General features: G+C 40.5%; 1 protein-coding gene across 8 annotated transcripts in view; it reads left to right on the forward strand.

Annotated features, from left to right (window-relative positions):
• Nucleotides 1-23,401, forward strand: part of RALYL (RALY RNA binding protein like) — an 829,453-nt gene that overhangs the window by 773,074 nt on the left and 32,978 nt on the right. For 3 of the 8 annotated variants that reach the window (XM_086335788.1, XM_086335787.1, XM_086335793.1), the window contains one exon: nt 15,019-15,191. The exons of 3 other annotated variants lie outside the window; for them this stretch is intronic. In XM_086335788.1, coding sequence (XP_086191914.1) covers nt 15,019-15,191 — 173 coding nt within the window. Of the gene's footprint in view, nt 1-15,018; nt 15,241-23,401 lie in introns of all 8 variants that reach the window. 2 more of the 8 variants (XM_086335786.1, XM_086335789.1) reach the window with 1 other exon arrangement.

A 23,401-nucleotide genomic window follows, 5' to 3' on the forward strand; every position in this document is an offset into this window, starting at 1 on the left:
TTCAATTCTAAAAGATGATGCTGTGAAAGTGCTACACTTAATATGCCAGCAAATCTGGAAAGTTCAACAGTGGCCATAGGACTGGAAAAGGTCAGTTTTCATTCCAATCCCAAAGAAAGGCAATGCCAAAGAATGCTCAAACTACCACACAATTGCACTCATCTCACACGCCAGTAAAGTAATGGCTCAAAATTCTCCAAGCCAGGCTTCAACAAACAGTACGTGAACTGTGAACTTCCAGATGTTCAAGCTGAATTTAGGAAAGGCAGAGGAACCAGAGATCAAATTACCAACATCCGTTGGATCACAGAAAAAGCAGGAGAGTTCCAGAAAAACATCTATTTCTGTTTCATTGAGTGCTCTAAAGCATTTGACTATGTGGATCACAATAAACTGAGGACAATTCTTAGAGATAGGAATACCAGACCGCTTTACCTGCTTCCTAAGACATCAGTATGCACGTCAAGAAGCAACAGTTAGACCTGGACATAGAACAACAAACTGGTTCCAAATTGGGAAAGGAGTACGTCAAGGCTGTATATTGTCACCCTGCTCATTTAACTTATATGCAGAATACATCATGAGAAATGCTGTGCTGGATGAAGCACAAGCTGGAATCAAGATTGCTGGGAGAAATATCAATAACCTCAGATACACAGTTGAACACCACCGTTATGGCACAAAGTGAAGACGAACTAAAGAGCCTCTTGATGAAAGTGAAAGAGGAGAGTGAAAAAGCTGGCCTAAAGCTCAGCATTCAAAAAATTAAGATCATGGCATCCAGTCCCATCACTCCATGGCAAACAGATGGAGAAACAATGAAAACAGTGACAGACTTAATTTTCTTGGGCTCCAAAATCACTGCAGATGGTGACTGCAGCCATGAAATTAAAAGATGCTTGCTCCTTGGAAGAAAAGCTATGACCAACCTAGACAGTATATTACAAAGCAGAGACATTGCTTTGCCAAAAAAAGTCCATCTAGTCAAAGCTATGGTTTTTCTAGTAGTCATGTATGTGTGTGAGAGCTGGTCTATAAAGAAAGCTGAGTGCTGAAGAATTGATGCTTTTGAATTGTGGTGTTGGAGAAGACTCTTGAAAGTCCCTTGGACTGCAAGGAGATCTAACCAGTCCATCCTAAAGGAGATCAGTTCTGGGTGTTCATTGGAAGGACTGATGTTGAAGCTGAAACTCCAATACTTTGGCCACCTGATGTGAAGAGCTGACTCATTTGAAAAGACCCTGATTATGGGAAAGATTGAAGGCAGGAAGAGAAGGGGACAACAGAGGATGAGATGGTTGGATGGCATCACTGACTCAATGGATATGAGTTTGAGCAAGCTCTGGAAATTGGTGATGGACAAGAAAGCCTGACATGCTACAGTCCGTGGGGTCACAAGGAGTCAGACATGACTGAGCAACTGAACTGCATATATTTTGTAAAAAATAGAGATTAAAAAAAAATAATGTCCAAAAATTAGAATATTACAAACATATACCACATATTTATGCATCAGTGCTCCTTATACTGAGCTGAAATAGACTTTGTTTGCATTTGGTTTATGTATCCTTTTATGGCCTCTGAAACTAAGCTGAATGTCTAATTTCTTGTAATAGAATAGAATGTAATAGCCAATTAAATACATAAAAGAATTATAGTATTGTAACCCTTCCAAAACTTCTGAATAAGAAGTCAATATAAGTGGCCATAGACGCTCAACTTAGTTGCATTCAAATTTTGGTCAAAGAATCTTTGAAGCCTTCTATTCTCTAGATCAGTTTAGTTCAATTGCTCAGTCATGTCCGACTCTTTGTGACCCCATGGACTGTAGCATGCCAGGCTTCCCTGTCTATCACCAACCCCTGGAGCTTGTTCAGACTCATGTACATCAAGTCGGCGATGCCATCAACCATCTCATCTTCTGTCGTCCCCTTCTCCTCCTGCCTTCAGTCTTTCCCAGCATCAGGGTCTTTTCTAATTAGTCAGCGTTTTGCATCAGGTGGCCAAAGTCTGGAGTTTCAGCTTCAGCATCAATCCTTCCAATGAATATTCAGGACTGATATCCTTTAGGATGGACTGGTTGGATCTGCTTGCAATCCAAGGGACTCTCAAGAGTCTTCTCCAACACCACAGTTCAAAAGCATCAATTCTTTGGTGCTCAGCTTTCTTTATGGTCCAACTCTCACATCCATACATGACTACTGGAAAAACCATAGCTTTGACTAGATGGAGCTTTGTCAACTCTTGGTAAATATCAGTAATTTTTTCAGCTACTTCTCCTGTACATTAGTTTTGGATCTTGAACCACTGTCATCCCTCTTCTCTGGGTATTCTGTAGTTTATTAACTGCAGACTGTGGTACTCAGAATGGAAAATGGTTCTCCAGATATAATCTGCTGCTGCAGCCTATAATGTGACTGCTAGTTCTGTTCTGAATACCTAACTGCTATCACTTAGACTTTGGATTAGATTGGTATTGTGTCTGGTTACAGATGTTGAACTGCACACGTGAATTAAACTCTGCTCCCTCCTGATACTGCATTAAAATAATGTCTAGGTTTTAAAAAAGAAAATTCTTAGACATAAAAGAGAATGAGAACAAAATTTTAGAAGCTGGAAAGCTGAAGGAGAACTCTGCCTGACTTAACACATTCTAGAAATGAGTCCAGTTTTAACCACAGAACTCCCGAAAGGCTCAGAATCAAAGCTATCATATTCCTATGGAAAAGAGGGTATAAATGGCTAAAAGTCTCTTAGGAAACAGATTTCTATGTCACCATTCCCAACTCTTCCTGGTCCACTAGAAGCCCTAAGAAGTTTCCTCTAGGAAAGTGAAAACAACACATTTCAGATGTAATAGACAACTAACAAATTTGAAGGCAGTTTTTAACGGAGAAAAGCAGAAATTTACAGTTACTATAGAAATTCCAGAAGAAGGCAATGGCACCCCACTCCAGTACTCTTGCCTGGAAAATCCCATGGACAGAGGAGCCTGGTAGACTGCAGTACATGGGGTCGCTAGAGTCAGACATGACTGACCGACTTCACTTTCACTTTTCACTTTCATGCATTGGAGGAGGAAATGGCAACCCACTCCAGTGTTCTTGCCTGCAGAATCCCAGGGACGGGGGAGCCTGGTGGGCTGCCGTCTGTGGGGTCGCACAGAGGTGGACACGATTGAAGTGACTTAGCAGCAGCAGCATAGAAATTCCAAGAATTCTTTTCCCCTTCGGCTGCCAGACTACTGGTAGGCCACTGGAAGAGGTTTTAATTGGGAATATGAGCAACTTAAGAAAAAATATTTAAAGACATTGGCATGGGTACAAGCCAAGGAAACAGTATCACCCTTTAGAAACAAGATCCCGTTATTCTTACAAAACTGCCCATCCATATTTTAATACTGTTAATATGAGCAGACAGGGTTCACCAGATGGCAGAAAGCATTTAACGTTAAAACCAAATACCAAAAAAGAAGAGAAAAAGAACGAAAAAACTGGAGGAAGCAGATTGAGCAGGAAGAATAAAACTTCAAAATAAAACAGTGAACCGTTGATTAATACCCTCAGAGAGAAAGAGAAGATATTATGTTCACGAAATAAAAGCACAAGATTAAAACTCAGTATTTAAAAGGCAGATAAAAGTGGTTTTAGAAATTAACATATGATAGCACAAATAAATAATGCAGAATTGAAAGACAAAATTGAGGAAATTCTCCCAGACAATACAAAAGAAACTACAGATGGAAAATAGGAAGGGAAGGGTATGGAAATTACTAGATGAATATCTGAAAAACAGGGTTTCAGAAAGAAAGGGGAGAAGGATCATCCAAAAAAAGTTTTTCAGGGAAAAAGTTAACCAAAACTGAAGAACATAGTCAACAAGATTGAAAGGATGCCCTGAGTGCCTGTAACTGATGCACATCAAAGCAGGAAACGGTGACATTTTAGAACACCGGGCCAAAGATAAGATCCTATAAGCTCCCAGAGAGACATCGAGGACAAGAGACAGAAAGTGTTTTATGTAAAGAAACAGGAGTCAGAATGCCAATGGGGTTTTCAGCAGCCACACTAAAAGCTAGAAGGCAATGAAAACAGGCCCTAAAAATTCTGAGAGAAGTATTTGCAGGCTGTAGTTTTATACCTAATTCCCAAAGCAAGGAGTTAGACTCCAAAAGGGAAACACATGACTTTCCCAAAGCAGGGAATCCAAAGGCAAAGGGAATCCTGAGGATGATGGTGAGGAAGATTCTAGCATACGAGTTAAGAAAGAGACCTGGAAATAACTGAGTCCAGAGAGACCAGTTCAGAAGTTCCAGGAGAGACTTTGTCAAGAAGATGAAATGGGTCCGGTGGCTAATAGGTGGGGAAGTGAGTTCATTGAGATGAGACTTACACATGTGGCTGAGGAGCAGTAAGTTTACATAAGCATTTGTACAAATCAAAGAGGCATAGAAGTACGTAGAGAATTAAGTTAACAACACACAAACACCCAAAGGAAATGGGTGTTTCTTTTACCTCCAAAGAAAGTAAAATACTGTTTGAGAAAGAAAAAAGTACTCATTATATACTAACAGCTTAGCTTCCCAAAGTATTTACATAGTTAAATTTATGTAAAAACTGAAAATTGATCTAATCTAATTTACAATATAGCTCTCTAAGGAGATGGGAAGTGGGAACTTGTAGACAGAGAACTGAGTCTCCAGTTTCCCAAGGGTGATGTCAGTAGACAATGAATAAAACTAATCAAGAAGTAGCGATAGAAACATCCTGTTTGGGAAACAAAGCCAAGTTTTTAACAGATTAGTTACGCAAATGCAAAGCCCTTAAAGAGCTTAGAATGGTGAAGCAAGTGGGACTTGCTATTTTTCTTAACAAATCTTATGGAAATATTTAACTACAAAAGTTGTTTTCAAGAAGCCCAATTTACAGGGTGACAGGAATGAGATTGAGTTGTCTTTAGCAAATGGATCAGAGCTTTCCCAACTACTTCTTGGAGAGATCCTGTGACATCCATCAGATAAGTGTCACTGGACACGTGTTAAAAATGACAAGGAAGACTTCACTCAAGACTGCTGTGGTCAGGGTCAAAATATTGCAATTTCAAAAAAAAAAAAAAAGACTATTGCAATAGGGGATAGAAATTGAATTCAACTCTACTAAAACAAAAGGCAGGAAGGTTTTTAAATGCAAGAGTGCGATGATGAAAATGTATTGGAGGATATTAGTAGGGAGGTTGATCAATAAGATGAGGCCACCTGTGTTTGCTGACTGTGCCTATGGAAGTCAGGCTCCTGTTGGTCCACGGAGACCGGGAGACAGGAGTCGTCCCATCTTTTTCTAATGATTAAATTTCAAAGGGAGGGCCTCCAGGTCTTGAGAAGACATGCCAGATTTGTAAAAATATGTACACTTCAAAGAAGCATAGAAAGAATCTGCAGTTGCAAGGATTCTAAAGTAAACGCTCTAAGAAAAAGGAAGTCAGGACCATAGAATGAAGGCTGTCAAAGAGCAGTTATGCCGAGGCTAACAGCAAGGTTTTCTTTGTAATAGCGTAGTCATAGCCTTTCAGAGCGGACCTCTTTCTCCTCTAAATACACACTTCTTTCCATGTCCGACTTCTGTCACATCACCACGTAACAAATCCTGTCATCCACACTGCCGACCTCAACATCATCTTCTGACCCTACTATGACTAGCGTTGCAAAATCTGACCTTTGGCATCCTTTTACTCAACACCTTCTATTTTCTGATTGCTGTTCACTCGTTCAGGGAGTTGTGTCTGACTCTCTGTGACCCCATGGACTGGAGCACGCCAGGCTTCCCTGTCCTTCACCATCTCCTGGAGCTGGCTTAAACTCTTGTCTATTGAGCCATTGATGCCATCCAACCATCTCATCCTCTGTCGTCCCCTTCTCCTCCTGCCTTCAATCTTCCCAGCATCAGGGTCTTTTCTAATGAGTCGGCTCTTCACATCAGGTGGCCAAAGTATTGGAGTTTCAGCTTCAACATCAGTCCTTCCAGTGAATATTCAGTAATGATTTCCTTTAGGATGGACTGGTTGGATCTCCTTGCAGTCCAACGGACTCTCAAGAGTCTTATCCTACACCACAGTTCAGAAGCATCAATTCTTCAGTGCCCAGCTTTCTTTAGGTTCCAACTCTCACATCCATACATGACTACTGGAAAAACCATAGCTTTGACTATACAAACCTTTGTCAGCCAAGTAATGTCTCTGCTTTTTAATATGCTATCTAGGTTGGTCATAACTTTTCTTCCAAGGAGCAAGCATCTTTTAATTTCATGGCTGCAGTCACCATCTGCAGTGATTTTGGAGCCCAAGAAAATTAAGTCTGTAACTGTTTCTATTGCTTTCCCAGGAACTTTTTCTGGAATTCTCTGGCTTTTTCTATGATCCAGTGAATGTTGACAATTTAACCTCTGGTTCCTCTGCCTTTTCTAAATCCAGCTTGAACATATGGAAGTTCTCAGTTCACGTACTGTTGAAGCCTGGCTTGGAGAATTTTGAGCACTACTTTGTTAGTGTGTGAGATGAGTGCAGTTGTGCAGTAGCTTGAACATTCTTTGGCATTGCTTTTCTTTGGGATTAGAATGAAAACTGACCTTTTCCAGTCCTGTGGCCACTGCTGAGTTTTCCAAATTTGCTGGCATATTGAGTGTAGCACTTTCACAGCATCATCTTTTAGGATTAGAAATAGCTCAGCTGGAATTCCATCACCTCCACTAGCTTTGTTCGTAGTGTTGCTTCCTAAGGCCCCCTTGATTTTGCACTCCAGAATGTCTGGCTCTAGGTGAGTGATCACACCATCGTGGTTATCTGGGTATGAAGGTCTGTTTCGTATAGTTCTTCCATGCATTTATACCACCTCTTCTTAATGTCTTCTGCTTCTATTAAGTCTATGCGGTTTCTGTCCTTTTTTCCAATGGTACTGCTAATACCCAAGCCCACTCATATGCTCTGTTGCCCTTTTCTTATTTTTTTAAGAACTTTTACCTGTTCTCTCCAATTCTAGTTTGTTTCCTCCCTAATTCATCTTCCATGGGACACATAGATTTATACTGCTAAAACATCCAAGGGCCCAGTCTCTGAAATTAACAGAGCTAGGTTCACATCCTACAAAAAACTTATTTCCAGGACTTACTAGCTGCAGAAAATTTGGAAAGGTCTTTATAAAATGTATAAAATGAGTAAAATAATATCTGTTCCTTAAAATTAGTGGGATTTAAACAAACACAGTATCTCAGTAATTTTTTAATGATTTTATTGAATTTTTGGTTACCTCTACTACCAAGGGTGCTTCTTGTGAACACTTTGAGGTCATTTTGTCCCAGAATGTACTGATGTAACTAATATTTTAATCTAAAAGCATTCTTCTTGAATAGCTTCCCTAATGCTCATTTATGTCATTATTAGTAATGCCAGTCATAAAATGTACATCTTTCTAATTGACATTTACTGGAATAATTGAGTTAAATTCATATTATATACAGGTGTTGCAGAATTTTTTTAAAATATAGTTTATATTTCCAATGCAAAAACAATGGTTTCAGGATACTAGCTGACTCTGATGAGTAATGTGACTGTTTTATGTCAACATCCTTTCCAACCATCTGCTAAGTACAATTCAGCTAGCAATTAGCTAGCAATTAAGCCAGCATTTCAAAAAACTTAATTGCCAACTCAACCAATTTTCAGAGTTATATTAATGATAATAGCTCTACAGCAAACTGAATTTAATAAAAATGCTTCTAACATAAATCCCAACCATTCTAACTTGTTTTCTAGATCATATATATGTGTTGAAATAGAATGAGATGTACAGGAAAAGCATTTGAGTATGAGGATTGAAATTTAGTATCAAGTTCTTTCCTTTGAAGGCTTCTTAGAGCCTGAGGCATTTTTCCTTAAGCAGAGTATTTACCTGTCACTTGCACGTCTTTTCCTTTGATAGCCACTGCTTAGTTTGAACATGTATCCCTAAGCAGACTTCTTCATTCTTGAATTTAAAATTACCTGGTTCCTCCCTCCTACTCTGTTGGTAGGAACATAAGTTGGTTCGGCCACTGTGGAAAACAGCATAGATGTTCCTCAGAAAACTAAAAACGGAATTAACACACGAGCCAGCAATCCCACTCTTCGGCATATATCTGGACAAAACTATAATCCAAATGATATATGCACCCACATGTTTATAGACACACTATTCACAATAGCCAATATATGGAAACAACTTGCACGTCCATGGACAGATGAAGGGATAAAAAAGATGTGGTGTATATATATATATCCACAATGGAATACTACTCAGCCACAAAAACAACCAAATAATGTCATTTGCAGCAACATGGATGCAACTAGAGATTATCGTATTGAGTGAGGTAAGTCAGAAAAAGAAAGATAACAACAGATGGTATCACTTGTATGTGGAATCTAAAATATGACCCAAAGGAACCTGTCTATGGAACAGACTCAGAGACATAAAGAGCAGACTTGTGCTTGCCAAGGGAACTGGGGCTGGGGGAGGGTGAGCTGGGAGGGTGGGGCCAGCAAATGTCAGTTTTTATATACAGGACCAAGAAACAGGCTTCTGCTTCATTGCAGTAGTCCCTGCCGCCCCAGGAGCGACATTCAATAGCCCATGATAAACCCTAATAGAAAAGAATGCTTCTTTAAAAAGCCTGTGAGTGTATACAGACACACATTTGTGTTACATGTGTGTAACTGAATCACTTTGCCGGACAGCAGTAATTAACAGTATTGCAAACCAATTATACTTCAATAAAAGATTTTAAAATTAAAAAAATTTAAGCCTAAAAAAAATTGTCTGGCTTCTGATTCAGCACTCACCCGGTGTGTTAAATTAGGCCTTTTTCTTGAGCTATGTTAGGAAACAACCCAGGCTGTGGAGTCAGACAACCTGTGATGGGAATTCCAGCTCATTGTAGCCACCCTCCCGAACATCTACACGCCTCACTTTCTCCCTCTGGAAAATGGGAAATAAGCCTGCCCTTCAGGACGCTTCAGTGCCTAAGGGTAATGAATGTCCCATAGTCAGCACTTTGTAAGCGCCCACTAACTTGCAGCCAAAATGAACATTTATCTGTTGGAATTCATAGTTTATATAATATTAGAGATACTTTTTAGGCACAAGCTATGAACTTGTTGGCTCCTGACATATTCTTTTTAAAAATCTAAAACTAACTCACTGTTCTCCCAAAAGAAATGTTGTGGTCACACTCACTCTGACTTGAAAAGTCAGCGAGGACACCAGTGTTCAAAGGCAGCCTGCCTCCGACCTACACCTGAAGTCTTCACAGATTATTTTTCTCCTCAAGACCTGTCAGAATAACCGTGAACAACTTTTCTCTGAGACTCTCTCTCACTCTGCAGTTGACTTTGCCTTAGCGGTGTGGGGCTCTTGTGTAGAATGTGGCAAGGAGGTTTCTTTTAGTTTCTTGCTGAATTTATATTGTTGCTACCATGGTGCCAAATTCAAAAATCGCTTTGACTCTGTGAAAAGAATTTGATGCCCAAACATTTATTTTCATTTTTTAGCTCCTTAAAAATTCAGGAATATATTCAACAAATATTTAATTTGCACATATGGCTCTGAGTTAAAAAGTCTATAAAAATGTTTCTGACCCAAAGAAACTTCAGTAGTAGAGTTATAAATGCACACATGTGCGCACACACATACGATCACAATAAAAAGTAAAAATAAGTAGAAAAAGAATTGCAGATAAATAGACTGCTATGACATTAAGAATAAACTAAAAACCTACAACTACTACTAAGCTACTCATTTCTAGTAGAAGTAAAATTAGATAATTATTCCAAAAAAAAAAAACAAGTTGCTTTCTTTCTATTTTAGCAATATAGTAACTGGATCAAAACTGCTTATTGTGAACCAACAGTTTAATAAACAAGATAAGCTTTCATGTGTGTGTGTGTGTTTTTTCATGAAACCTATCACCATTTAGTGATTATAACATTTTCCAGTGATAATGACAAAAATCTGTGATGACCACATTACTAAACACATATTGATTATATGTCTGTTAAACTCCTATGAATCAAGTAAGCCTTTTTTCTCAACTCAGATAATATCTCCTGTTCATTTAGCTTTCAAATTAATGAGTGGATGAATGAGGATGTTATAGGGTTTTTTGGAATATGCTATATTAATGCACAATTGCCTTTGAAATAGGTCATCAGAGGAGTTACACATATATTCCATATTAATACACAAAACAGAGTAACTTAAAACGTCTGTCTAAACAGAAATTAAGGGACCATGTCAAAGCCAAAATTGTCTTTGTAATATATAATTCTTAATGATCAGTAGTGATGAATTATTTTGCCATGGAAAATTTATCTATAGCCATTAAGCAATCCATACAGATTCAACTCAATAATTATTTGGAACCTCCTAAGGTAGCATGTTTGTGTAGCCTTTAAAAACATATTCAATTCTTTCTCCTCAGTTGAGTACACTGAAACCCTCTGAAAGATGTTATTTTTATGCTCATCTTTCAGAAAAGAAAATTACAATTACTAGAACTAGTAATGAGCAAAAGTGTGGATCTCAAATCCTATATTCTCTCTAATACCTTCTCTCTTCTGTGTATGAGGCATTCAGTGAGGGGTACAGAGCACATCAAAATATTTCTTGATAACTGACTTGTATTGCATTTTTCACTTAACAAAAGATCAATATCTTTATTATCCGCTTAGAGTGTGACAATGACCTTTTGAAGCAATAGCTCAAGTTTCAAGGAAGCTTAAACACTAATGAGAAAAGGAGAGGAAGACAGGGGAGCTATTCGATCCAAGCTTTGGTTAATCAAAGGAGAAGGGATTGTATTCAGCTAAGAAGATCAGGAAAGTCAGCTTGGATTCCAAAGATAACTGAATCATATTGTTATGTAAAGCCAAATGAGAATTACACAGCTCCTAGATCTGGTCCTGCATAGATTCTGTGACAGATTTTCTAGAGTCGGCGGGGAACTATATATATATATAAACTTTCAATATCAAAAAGTGGCGATTTTTAAAGAACAAGTATTTCTGATATCATTAGAGAAGAAAGAGAGATGCCAGATTAAATGAATTTCCAATAGAATGTGAATTTTAACCAGAAGCCCATTTATGTATGATAACAAAAGAATAAACACAATGATTTAAAATAAGAAAGTTTGGCACTTGGAAAAGTTGTAAGGTTGGGAACATTTTTTAATAAAATACTAGTTATCCAATGCCAAACCTTCATTTTCTTTCTTTTTTTTTTTTTGGTCTTAAAATGCCAACACCAGGATTTGAGAGCCGGAGCATTTGAACAAGCATCGTAGTGACCCACAGTGGCTAGAAGGAAGGGCATCAAGTGATAAGTACAAACTCAGGAGAAAGAGTAGAAGATCGGACCAGAGTAGCGAATCCACGTGCCCCCCAAGGGATCGTGATGTAGACGCCGCAGAGTAGAGCATATGACACGATTAATGCCGGAGCACAGCTTTTCTGTGCTCTCTCTAGTCTGCCCATCCTAGCTTTTTTTTTAATTTAAAATATAGTTTATTTTCATATTGTGTTATCTCCAAGTCTATAGCAAAATGATTCATACTTTTTTTTCTATTCTTTTCCATTATAGGTTATTGCAAGATATTGAATATAGTCCTCTGTGCTATACAGTAAATCCTGGTTGTTTATCTGTTTTAAATATGACAACTTATATCTGCTAATCCCCTAGTCCTGATTTATTCCTCCCCTCCCCTCCCTTCTGGAGACCACAGATTTTTCTGTGAGTTTGTTTCTCTATTTGTATTGGGCTGGACAAAAAGTTCAGGTTTTTCCATAAGATGTTACTGGAAAACCTGAGCAAACTTCTTGTCTAACCCAATACATAAGTTCCTCTGTACTGTTCTTCGATTTCAAATATAAGTGACATCGTATGACATTTGTCTTTCTTTATCAACTTTCAGCACTTAGTCGGATAATCTCTAGGTCCATCCATGGTGCTGCAAGAGGCATTATTTCATTCTTTTTATGGTCAAGTGTATTGCATTTTGTGTGTGTGTGTGTGTGTGTGTGACATATCTTCTTTATCCATCATTTGTTGATGGACACTTAGGTTGCTTTCATGTCTTGGTTATTGAAAGTAATGCTGCTGTGAGCATTGGGGTGCAAGTGTCATTTCCAATTAGAGTTTCCATCTTTTCTGGCTATATGTTCAGGAGTGGGATTATATGTATAATCAGGAGTGGATTATACGGTAACTCTGTTTTTCATCACAGTTTTTTCTCAGCGGGTACTAGTCACATGTGTGTAGCTTGGTCAGCCTCAGTTAAAGGTCTGGAACTGCAGAAAGCAATGATATGTGAAGAGAGATGAGATGAGTAAAATCTCGCAATTTTCAGTAACAGTTAAGTTCACTGTGGTTTTGGTTGTATCTCTTGCCTAATTTACCTTTCTTTTAATCCAGATATTTAGGTTATTTTCTCTAGATTAAACTTTTTTTTCTTTAACCTATTTCCCTATTTGTAAATAAAATAAATAATTTTCTAGATTTAGGGGAAAAAAACCTTGGTTAGCTCTAACAGTAACCACTTTGTAGTGATCATAGGACTTTCTATGTAAAATTTATTTAGATGTCAGAGAAAAGGGGAGAATTTATGCCTCTTGCTTCCATCAGAACATTCAGATATGCAAATGAAGATAAAATGTATAGCTTTCAAAGCAGAGTTTACATCATCATATTGTTACACAGAAAAATCTGAAGCTAACAAATTGATTTTAAAAATCTATCAAGGAATAATATATAGTCCGCATCTATACATGTAAAGTAAATGTGAAGAGAAAGTGCCTAAGTGTTGTCATTTTAAAATGCCTCTACTAATTATTTTTAGCCTTAGTTTAATCAGTCAGCTCTTTTCTTCTGAATAACCTCAGTCCCACAGGTTTTTTCACTGTTATTCTCTGGTCTTATCAGCCTTCTTGTTTCAGACTTGTTGGTTTTGTTATTGTTGTCTTAACACATTCGCAATGAGATGTATACCTTTTTATATGTAACAATACACATTTATGTTATCTTCCATAGTCTGCAAAACACTTCCCAAAAATAAACTTCATTAATCCTCATAATCTACATATTATTTTGAAAGCTTTTTTGTACTTGAGGAAAGGTCAGCTTAATATGTTTGTATGGCCTGACCAAGTAGCTAAAACAGACTCAATCCTCTGTGTATAATTCACTGGTGAATAACTAAGCTGGAACTAGTAGTCTGTCCTGGGCAGCAGGGCCAGGGCACAACGCTTCTGTCTTCTTTTCAATACATAAACTTTATTACTTGAAGATGTAAAATGCAAGAACTCATTTAGAGGCATCATCACCATTTTTCCTACAGCATTTGCTTACTTCATGTCTTTGTGTCTCATCTTGGTGTTTCTTGAAATATTTAAATCCTCCACCAGCAAAATGATTATGACTCACTGAAGGTTCAGATGATGAATACGATTTTTCAGCCACAAAGTATTTTTTAATTAAGGTATGTACATTGTTTTTAGACATACTGCTGTTGTCACCTTAATAGACTATAGTGTAAACATAGCTTTTATATGTACTGAGAACCAAACAGTTCATGTGACTCGCATTATTTTGATGTTTACTTTTTTGCAATGGTCGAACTGAACCCACGGTATCTCCTTGACATTACACCTGTATTTCATAAGTAACTATTATTGCAATTTTAAATTATTTATAGAAGAAGATCTCTGCTTATTTGTACAAAATGTTTATCCATTTATTGATTTACATATTTGCAAAGATTTGTTCTGAGTCACAATGTATATGACAATGTTTATTTCTTTTTTAACCCATATTATGAAAGAGTCCAGGAATGAATACCCCCAAAATATTTTGGCCCTATAAACTATCCTTACTGCTATAAAATATAAGCCCACTCAAAATGTAACATCTTTTAAAACTCAAACCAAATATTTGGGTAACCATATGATCAAATAATAATAGCCAAAATGAGTGAAAAGCACCCAGCTTTAGGGATAGTTATGTACACATGGGAATAAGAGAAGGAAGTACCTAAGAATGATCTCATTTATTCAATACTCAATCCTTCTTGATATTTTCACAAAAGATGAAAACCAGCCACTAGGGAAAATAATTATTTTGTTGTCTGCATAATTCCCAACTTGGGCAAATTTCTGTTAATGGAATGCGCACACCCTGGTATTAGAAAGAGTTCTATTCATGTAGAATGTAGCTTCATTTGTTGAGCACTTATTATTTGCAAATCACTAAGCACCTGGATTCACTACTTGAAGTGGTATCTATCCCCATTGTGTGGGTGAGAAAATGGAGGCATAAGGAGGGTTAATCATTTAAGAATCCCAAAGCTGGTAAGTGATGAAGCTCTTGAACCTGGCCCTCCAACCCCAGAATTTTAACCATTGCAGTTAATCACATCTCCCAACAAAATTTAGAATAAAATATCAAAGGATTGGTCACATGGACGTGCTGTCTGACAGTCAACATACCTGTTTTTGCACTTTTTTCCTCAGTGAATTTTTGTCTTTTTCACTTGGATTTGAACTTATCAATGAGCTTTCCTCGTCCTCCTTCCTTGAGTGAACAAGTTCTACTTTTATCTGATTTCCCCCTTTTTTTCTTGCTGTATTTTCTCCTCAGAGGAAACGTTCTGATATAGCCAGAAAGATTAATCTGTTTATGTAAATCTTTGTTTCTTTGTATACACAGACCCTCTGGATTCCCCAAACTTCGCTAATTCTGTAACACATGATTACCTGTAAACACATGCCTGTATATGAACATAATTTACACAACTGAATTAATTTGACCTTAGCATGACTTTGTCTTCCTCACACCCTTCATAGTACGGTGTTTGCCCATTCCTAGTCTGCTTTTTCATGGTTTATCCAGTGGCTTGTGAGCACCCCAAGGTAGCAGTCGTTTGCTTTCTCCCCCTCCTCCAGAAGCTCAGAAGAAGCAGCTGGAAGCGAGTCTAGAGCTGATCCAGGATGAGTGTGTGTCAGAGAATGCGGACCACTCCGCGGAGGAGCCTGTAGAGGGAGCGCCCGACGCCGATGGGGAGGAGCTGACCGATGGCGTGGAGGAGGACTTCGACGAGGACGGGGCTCACGAGCTGGTAGGGAACAGTCCCGGCATGTCCGCAACCGGTTCGTTGTAAAGCAGAGGTGAATTCTCCGGGGCTTATTTCTTCCTCCTGTGCGCATGCTTAAGGCACACATGGACAGTGCTCTGCACATAATAAGTGCTCAATATACTTTTGCTAATTTAAAATATGAGGGAACAAATGAATGAACAAGAACATTATAGGTTAGAATTATATATTCGCAGTCTCAGATGAAAAATTCTCCTTCTCAAGTGCTTCATCACAACAGGAATCTTGCGTTTGAGCCATTACGCATGAGCTGCACGTGGGTATGAGATCCTGGCAATAAAAGTCATCTACTGCAAGACACATGGCCCTCCTCCCAGTTAGCAGTGTCACTCACTGATGACGACTGTATTGGTTACATGGTCAGCAGCCCTGTGCACTCTGCTCACTACGGTTGCCCTTCAGCGTGAGGCCAGTTTATCATCCCGTGTCTGTGCTGCTTGACGACCAGCTCTTATGAGCTGTAGATTTAAGACCTGATTCTTTACATGTTTTATTTCCCCAATGTTGTATAACTGTACTGCTCATTTCCAGATGTTCTTTCCTGTATAAACACACCAGGGAAATACATGCTGGTAATATTGGTAAATATATGCTGATGAGGATGCTATTTCTCATATTTTATCAGCCATGAAATTAAATATGCTATCTTTAAGGGGACTGACTAATACAAATGATGAGAAGGCAAATGTGTATGTGTGTGTGTGTGTGTGTGTGTGTGTGTGCTGCCAACTCTCAAATATATATGGACTGCTTATATTAAACTTGACTTAATCCTCGGTAATACCAGATTCCCATCTGTTTGAATACCCACTGTTACTGAGGTAATTTTGCTGTGGTTGTTGTTTTAGCATGGTAACTACCCTGTCCTTGTTTCATCTGTGGAATTCTGTATTGATTTTTTAACATTCCAAATCTGTTTAAACTGCATGGTACCTTTATTTAAGCTTTTGAGATAAGAGCCTTTAACAACTATTCTTATTTCTACAAAAGTCTGCCTCAGTTTGAAGGGTTTAAGTACCTGTTTTTAGACTGTTTGGATTTCTGGAATCCATTGAGCAGGGACTAGAATGAAAGGCTGACGAGTGTCTCTGCTGCTCCTCAGGCAGGACTTTAATCCACCAACACAAGCTCCTCAGCCCATTCCAGTCCGACTTTTGTTGTCACTGTCTCAGCGTGACTGCTCTTGTTGAGGTCTCAGGACGCTTCCATGATGTCATTACTAATGGTTGCCTCTCTGTTCTTATTTTAATTTACCCCTCAGTGGAATTTGGCTAGAAACTGTTTAGGAGAATTTCTCAGAATACCAAATGCTCATTCTTACCCAGCTGTACTAGAAACTTTGCCTCCACATCCCCACTTTAAATACTGAAGTCGCCCTGGGCTTTGTCGTGGGTCACCTTCTCTCTCTACACACTTTACCAATGTAACTTCATCAAATACCAGAGCTTTAAGTACTATTTATAGGCAAGAGATTTCTAAATCTAACTTTCTACTTCTTATCTCTTCCTGGAATTCTAGACTCGAGTAGATGCCTATCTCCTCAGAGCTGTTCGATAAGCAGTTGAAACTTAACATGCCAGAAACATTCTTGATTTTTCCAGCCATCTTATTCCTTTCCAGTATTCCTCATTCTCATACATAGCATCATCATCCACACAGCTGTTAAAAACCAAAAAGACTGAGATTACTTTTGATTTGTTCCACCTATCCCCATTAATTCTACCTCCAAATCGTAGCCCAAAGCTAGTTACATCTCCAGTACAGCTAAACTGATCTTTTTGCTTTAGCCCATGCAATCCATTCTCTGCACAAGAAGGATAAAAGTCATTTTAAACTGTAACCCAGACAATGCTGCTCCTTTGCTTAAACATCTACTTTTTATAATGCTTTTTATCATATTTCAAATCAAAATCCCCAAGTGTGTGAATTTAAATTATGATGAAGTCGGGTGGAAGAGGCCAAGAGAGACAGAGAACATGGTGAGAAAAATGGAGAAACTCCCTGGTGCTGATAGGAAAGAAGTCTAGGAACCTTCGACATAAAGAGGAACACTGTTTCATTGCAACAAACTGTATTAAGTCTGAGGATGTGGTGGCAGGTCCTTAAAGGAGTTCAAGCACAAATTAGAAGTCAGAAAGTGATAATCTCTGAAGCGTGAGTTGTTCAGTCGCTAAATTGTATCCAACTCTGTGATCCCATGGACTGCTTCCCTGACCTTCACTATCTCCCTGACTGTGCTCAAACTCATATCCATTGAGTCAGTGATGACATTCAATCACTTCATTCTCTTTTGTCCCCTTCTCCTCCTGATCTCAATCTTTCCCAGCATCAGGGTCTTTTCAAATGAGTCGGCTCTTCACATCAGGTGGCCAAAGTATTGGAGCTTCAGCTTCAGCTTCAGTCCTTCTAATGAATATTCAGGGTTCAGTTCTTTTAGGATTGACTGGTTTGATCTCTTCGCTGTCCAAGAGACTCTCAAGAGTCTTCTCTAGCACACAATTTAAAAGGATCAATTATTTGGTGCTCAGGCTTCCTTATGGTCCAACTCTCACATCCGTACATGACTACTGCAAAAAACATAGCTTTGACTATATGGAATTTTGTTGGCAAAGTGATGTCTCTGCTTATTAATATGCTGTCTAGGTTGGCCATAGCTTTTCGTTCAAGGAGCAAGCATCTTTGAATTTTGTGGCTGCAGCCACCATCCACAGTGATCTTGGAGACCAAGAAAATAAGGCCTGTCACTGTTTCCATGGAGTGAGGAGAGATGGGCATTATCACAGGTTTGAGGAGAATTGAGAAGATTTGAAGAAGCTAATATGAAAAGCATAGAAGACCACTAATTTGAAAATATATAAAGATTGATGGTTAATGTTCATAGCTAGCTGAGGTTAAAGACCAAGAATTAGAGTACTCCTCTAATTCTGCAAACTTTAAGGTGGATCAGAAGTACCTGGAGCTTGTTAACTCCCATTCCAGATAGTTAAAAATGCAGATTGCAGTGTCCCATTCCAAGCATCTCTGATGAGTATGCTGAGTGTCTCTGTTCAGTTCAGTTCAGTTCAGTCGTTCAGTCATGTCTGACTCTTTGTGACCCCATGAATCGCAGCACGCCAGACCTCCCTGTCCATCACCAACTCCCGGAGTTCACCCAGACCCAAGTCCATAGAGTCAGTGATGCCATCCAGCCATCTCATCCTCTGTCGTCCCCTTCTCCTCCTGCCCCCAATCCCTCCCAGCATCAGAGTCTTTTCCAATGAGTCAACTCTTCACATGAGGTGGCCAAAGGACTGGAGTTTCAGCTTTAGCATCATTCCTTCCAAAGAAATCCCAGGGCTGATCTCCTTCAGAATGGACTGGTTGGATCTCCTTGCAGTCCAAGGGACTCTCAAGAGTCTTCTCCAACACCACAGTTCAAAAGCATCAATTCTTTGGCGCTCAGCCTTCTTCACAGTCCAACTCTCACATCCATACACCACAGGAAAAACCATAGCCTTGACTAGACGAACCTTTGTTGGCAACGTAATGTCTCTGCTTTTGAATATGCTATCTAGGTTGGTCATAACTTTCCTTCCAAGGAGTAAGCGTCTTTTAATTTCATGGCTGCAGGCACCATCTGCAGTGATTTTGGAGCCCCCCAAAATAAAGTCTGACACTGTTTCCACTGTTTCCCCATCTATTTCCCATGAAGTGATGGGACCGGAAGCCATGATCTTCATTTTCTGAATGTTGAGCTTTAAGCCAACTTTTTCACTCTCCACTTTCACTTTCATCAAGAGGCTTTTGAGTTCCTCTTCACTTTCTGCCATAAGGGTGGTGTCATCTGCATATATGAGGTGATTGATATTTCTCCCGGCAATCTTGATTCCAGCTTGTGCTTCTTCCAGTACAGCGTTTCTCATGATGTACTCTGCATAGAAGTTAAATAAGCAGCGTAACAATATACAGCCTTGACGTACTCCTTTTCCTATTTGGAACCAGTCTGTTGTTCCATGTCCAGTTCTAACTGTTGCTTCCTGACCTGCATACAAATTTCTCAAGAGGCAGATCAGGTGGTCTGGTATTCCCATCTCTTTCAGAATTTTCCACAGTTTATTGTGATCCACACAGTCAAAGGCTTTGGCATAGTCAATAAAGCAGAAATAGATGTTTTTCTGGAACTCTCTTGCTTTTCCCATGATCCAGCGGATGTTGGCAATTTGATCTCTGGTTCCTCTGCCTTTCCTAAAACCAGCTTGAACATCAGGAAGTTCACGGTTCACGTATTGCTGAAGCCTAGCTTGGAGATTTGTGAGCATTACTTTACTAGCATGTAAGATGAGTGCAATTGTGCAGTAGTTTGAGCATTTTTGACATTGCCTTTCTTTGGGATTGGAATGAAAACTGACCTTTTCCAGCCCTGTGGCCACTGCTGAGGTTTCCAAATTTGCTGGCATATTGAGTGCAGCACTTTCACAGCATTATCTTTCAGGATTTGGAATAGGTCCACTGGAATTCCATCACCTCCACTAGCTTTGTTCTTAGTGATGCTTCTAAGGCCCACTTGACTTCACATTCCAGGATGTCTGGCTCTAGGTCAGTGATCACACCATCGTGATTATCTGGGTCGTGAAGATCTTTTTTGTACAGTTCTTCTGTGTATTCTTGCCATCTCTTCTTAATATCTTCTGCTTCTGTTAGGTCCATACCATTTCTGTCCTTTATCGAGCCCATCTTTGCATGAAATGTTCCTTTGGTATCTCTGATTTTCTTGAAGAGATCCCTAGTCTTTCCCATTCTGTTGTTTTCCTCTATTTCTTTGCATTGATCGCTGAAGAAGGCTTTCTTATCTCTTCTTGCTATTGTTTGGAACTCTGCATTCAGATGCTTATATTTTTCCTTTTCTCCTTTGCTTTTCACTTCTCTTCTTTTCAAAGCTATTTGTAAGGCCTCCCCAGATAGCCATTTTGCTTTTTTGCATTTCTTTTCCATGAGGATGGTCTTGATCCCTATCTCCTGTACAATGTCACGAACCTCATTCCATAGTTCATCAGGCAGTCTATCTATCAGATCTAGGCCCTTAAATCTATTTCTCACTTACACTGTATAATCATAAGGGATTTGATTTAGGTCATACTTGAATGGTCTAGTGGTTTTCCCTACTTTCTTCAATTTAAGTCTGAATTTGGTAATAAGGAGTTCATGATCTGAGCCACAGTCAGCTCCCAGTCTTGTTTTTGTTGACTGTATAGAGCTTCTCCATCTTTGGCTGCAAAGAACATAATCAATCTGATTTCGGTGTTGACCATCTGGTGATGTCCATGTGTAGAGTCTTCTCTTGTGTTGTTGAAAGAGGGTGTTTGCTATGACCAGTGTGTTCCCTTGGCAAAACTCTGTTAGCCTTTGCCCTGCTTCATTCCATATTCCAAGGCCAAATTTGCCTGTTACTCCAGGTGTTTCTTGACTTCCTACTTTTGCATTCCAGTCCCCTATAATGAAAAGGACATCTTTTGGGGGTGTTAGTTCTAAAAGGTCTTGTAGGTCTTCATAGAACCGTTCAACTTCAGCTTCTTCAGCGTTACTGGTTGGGGCATAGACTTGGATTACTGTGATATTGAATGGTTTGCCTTGGAAACGAACAGAGATCACTCTGTCATTTTTGAGATTGCATCCAAGTACTGCATTTTGGACTCTTTTGTTGACCATGATGGCTACTCCATTTCTTCTGAGGGATTCCTGCCTGCAGTAGTAGATATAATGGTCATCTGAGTTAAATTCACCCATTCCAGTCCATTTCAGTTCAATGATTCCTAGAATGTTGACATTCACTCTTGCCATCTCTTGTCTGACCACTTCCAATTTGCCTTGATTCATGGACCTGACATTCCAGGTTCCTATGCAATATTGCTCTTTACAGCATCGGACCTTACTTCTATCACCAGTCACATCCACAGCTGGGTATTGTTTTTGCTTTGGCTCCATCCCTTCATTCTTTCTGGAGTTATTCCTCCACTGATCTCCAGAGCATATTGGGCACCTACTGACCTGGGGAGTTCCTCTTTCAGTATCCTATCATTTTGCCTTTTCATACTGTTTATGGGGTTCTCAAGGCAAGAATACTGAAGTGGTTTGCCATTCCCTTCTCCAGTGGACCACATTCTGTCAGATCTCTCCACCATGACCTGCCCGTCTTGGGTTGCCCCACGGGCATGGCTTAGTTTCATTGAGTTAGACAAGGCTGTGGTCCTAGTGTGATTAGATTGACTAGTTTTCTGTGAGTATGGTTTCAGTGTGTTTGCTCTCTGATGCCCTCTTGCAATACCTACCATCTTACTTGGGTTTTTCTTACCTTGGACATGGGGTATCTCTTCACAGCTGCACCAGCAAAGTGCAGCCACTTCTCCTTACCTTGGACGAGGGGTATCTCCTCACCGCCGCCCTTCCTGACCTTCAACGTGGGATAGCACCTCTAGGCCCTCCTGTGCCTGGGCAGCCACCGCTCCTTTGTCGTGGGGTTGGTCCTCCTGGCCACCGCCCCTGGCCTCAGGTGTGAGGGCGTGGGGTAGCTCCTCCTGGCCGCCGCCCCTTACCTCAGACTTGGGTAGCTCTTCTCTGCTGTTCCTGCTCCGTTGCAGCCTGGCACTCTCGGCCGCTGCCCCTGACCTCGGAAGTGGGGTAACTCCTCTTGGCCGCCGCTCTTCGGGCATGGGGTCCTCCCGGCTTCTGCCCCTGACCTCAGACATGGGGTAGCTCCTCTTGGCCGCGCCTAGTGCGCCGGTCGCAGCCGCCGTCGCGCCTAGTGCGCCGGTCGCAGCCGCCGTCGCGCCTAGTGCGCCGGTCGCAGCCGCCGTCGCGCCTAGTGCGCCGGTCGCAGCCGCCGTCGCGCCTAGTGCGCCGGTCGCAGCCGCCGTCGCGCCTAGTGCGCCGGTCGCAGCCGCCGTCGCGCCTAGTGCGCCGGTCGCAGCCGCCGTCGCGCCTAGTGCGCCGGTCGCAGCCGCCGTCGCGCCTAGTGCGCCGGTCGCAGCCGCCGTCGCGCCTAGTGCGCCGGTCGCAGCCGCCGTCGCGCCTAGTGCGCCGGTCGCAGCCGCCGTCGCGCCTAGTGCGCCGGTCGCAGCCGCCGTCGCGCCTAGTGCGCCGGTCGCAGCCGCCGCAGAGTGTGTCTGAGACTTCACATTTCTAACAGGTTCCCACATCGTGCTGCTGCTGACAGTCTGGGGAGCTCTTTGAGAACCGCTGTTACGGAGGCATCAGCCAGCATAGCTGTGAGGTTCTCTCCATCAGATTTTATCAGTTGGATTGTCAAATAAATCAAACACAACCAATAAATAGAGTCGAGGACGTAAGCAAAAAAGAGTGGAAATCATGGAATTGAACCTGAGCAGGGAAGTCAGGGAACAGAAGAGGGGACTAAGAAGAAGAAAACAGAGGCATAGAGTGAATAGAAGCCCCTATAGTGGGAAGGACAAGAGGAAAGAAGAGGAAATAAATAAGAGAAAAGTGATGGCTGTCCTCAGAGAGTGAGAGAATTCAGAGGTGTTGACAGATAATGAGAAAATCCATGGGCAGGGCTGATGGAAGTGGGATCAGAGGAAAAGTCCCTGAATCAGGAAGAATTCAGGAAAGCGAGGGGCTCGGATGCAAGACGGCTCATCTACATGTGCATGAGATCACTCCAAGTATTAGCTAGGAGTAAGAGGAAGACAGAAAATGCCAGCTGTCGTGAAAAAGATAGCAAGGCCCATTCTAGTCCCAGACCTGTCACTGTCTGATCCAGTCGATTCACCTTCATTGTAACTTCTCTCTCAACTTTCTTATTTGCAAATAGCAAAGTTAGATTGAAAATTTCTAAAATCAGTTCTGTTTGATCTTTCCTCTGAGTGAATCTGTGTTCCAGGAACACTGTTTCTGAAGGTCAAGGGTTTAGCATGAAGCCAGCGGAACAAAGCAAACCATGGTGTTCGGTTTATGCTCTAAAACGCACAGGAAGTAACTGATTAGAACTCTTGCTGCTGGAGGTTCTCAGGTTCTTTCTCCTTCAACCTCTGCTTTATAACTGGGGGACTTAGCTAATGGGAGGTAAGGACACTATCTCCAGTATCTCCTTTTGTTCCTAAGCCTTGTAAAATAATGAGTGAGCGTGAGTAAATTCAGTCCCTGTGGTGTAAATGGAGACTGCAGAGTCACTCCTAGGAACT

Source organism: Bos grunniens, chromosome 14 (assembly GCF_055505025.1).
Source record: "Bos grunniens cultivar Pamir isolate PY7600 chromosome 14, Bosgru_T2T1.0, whole genome shotgun sequence".
Lineage (NCBI taxonomy): Eukaryota > Metazoa > Chordata > Mammalia > Artiodactyla > Bovidae > Bos > Bos grunniens.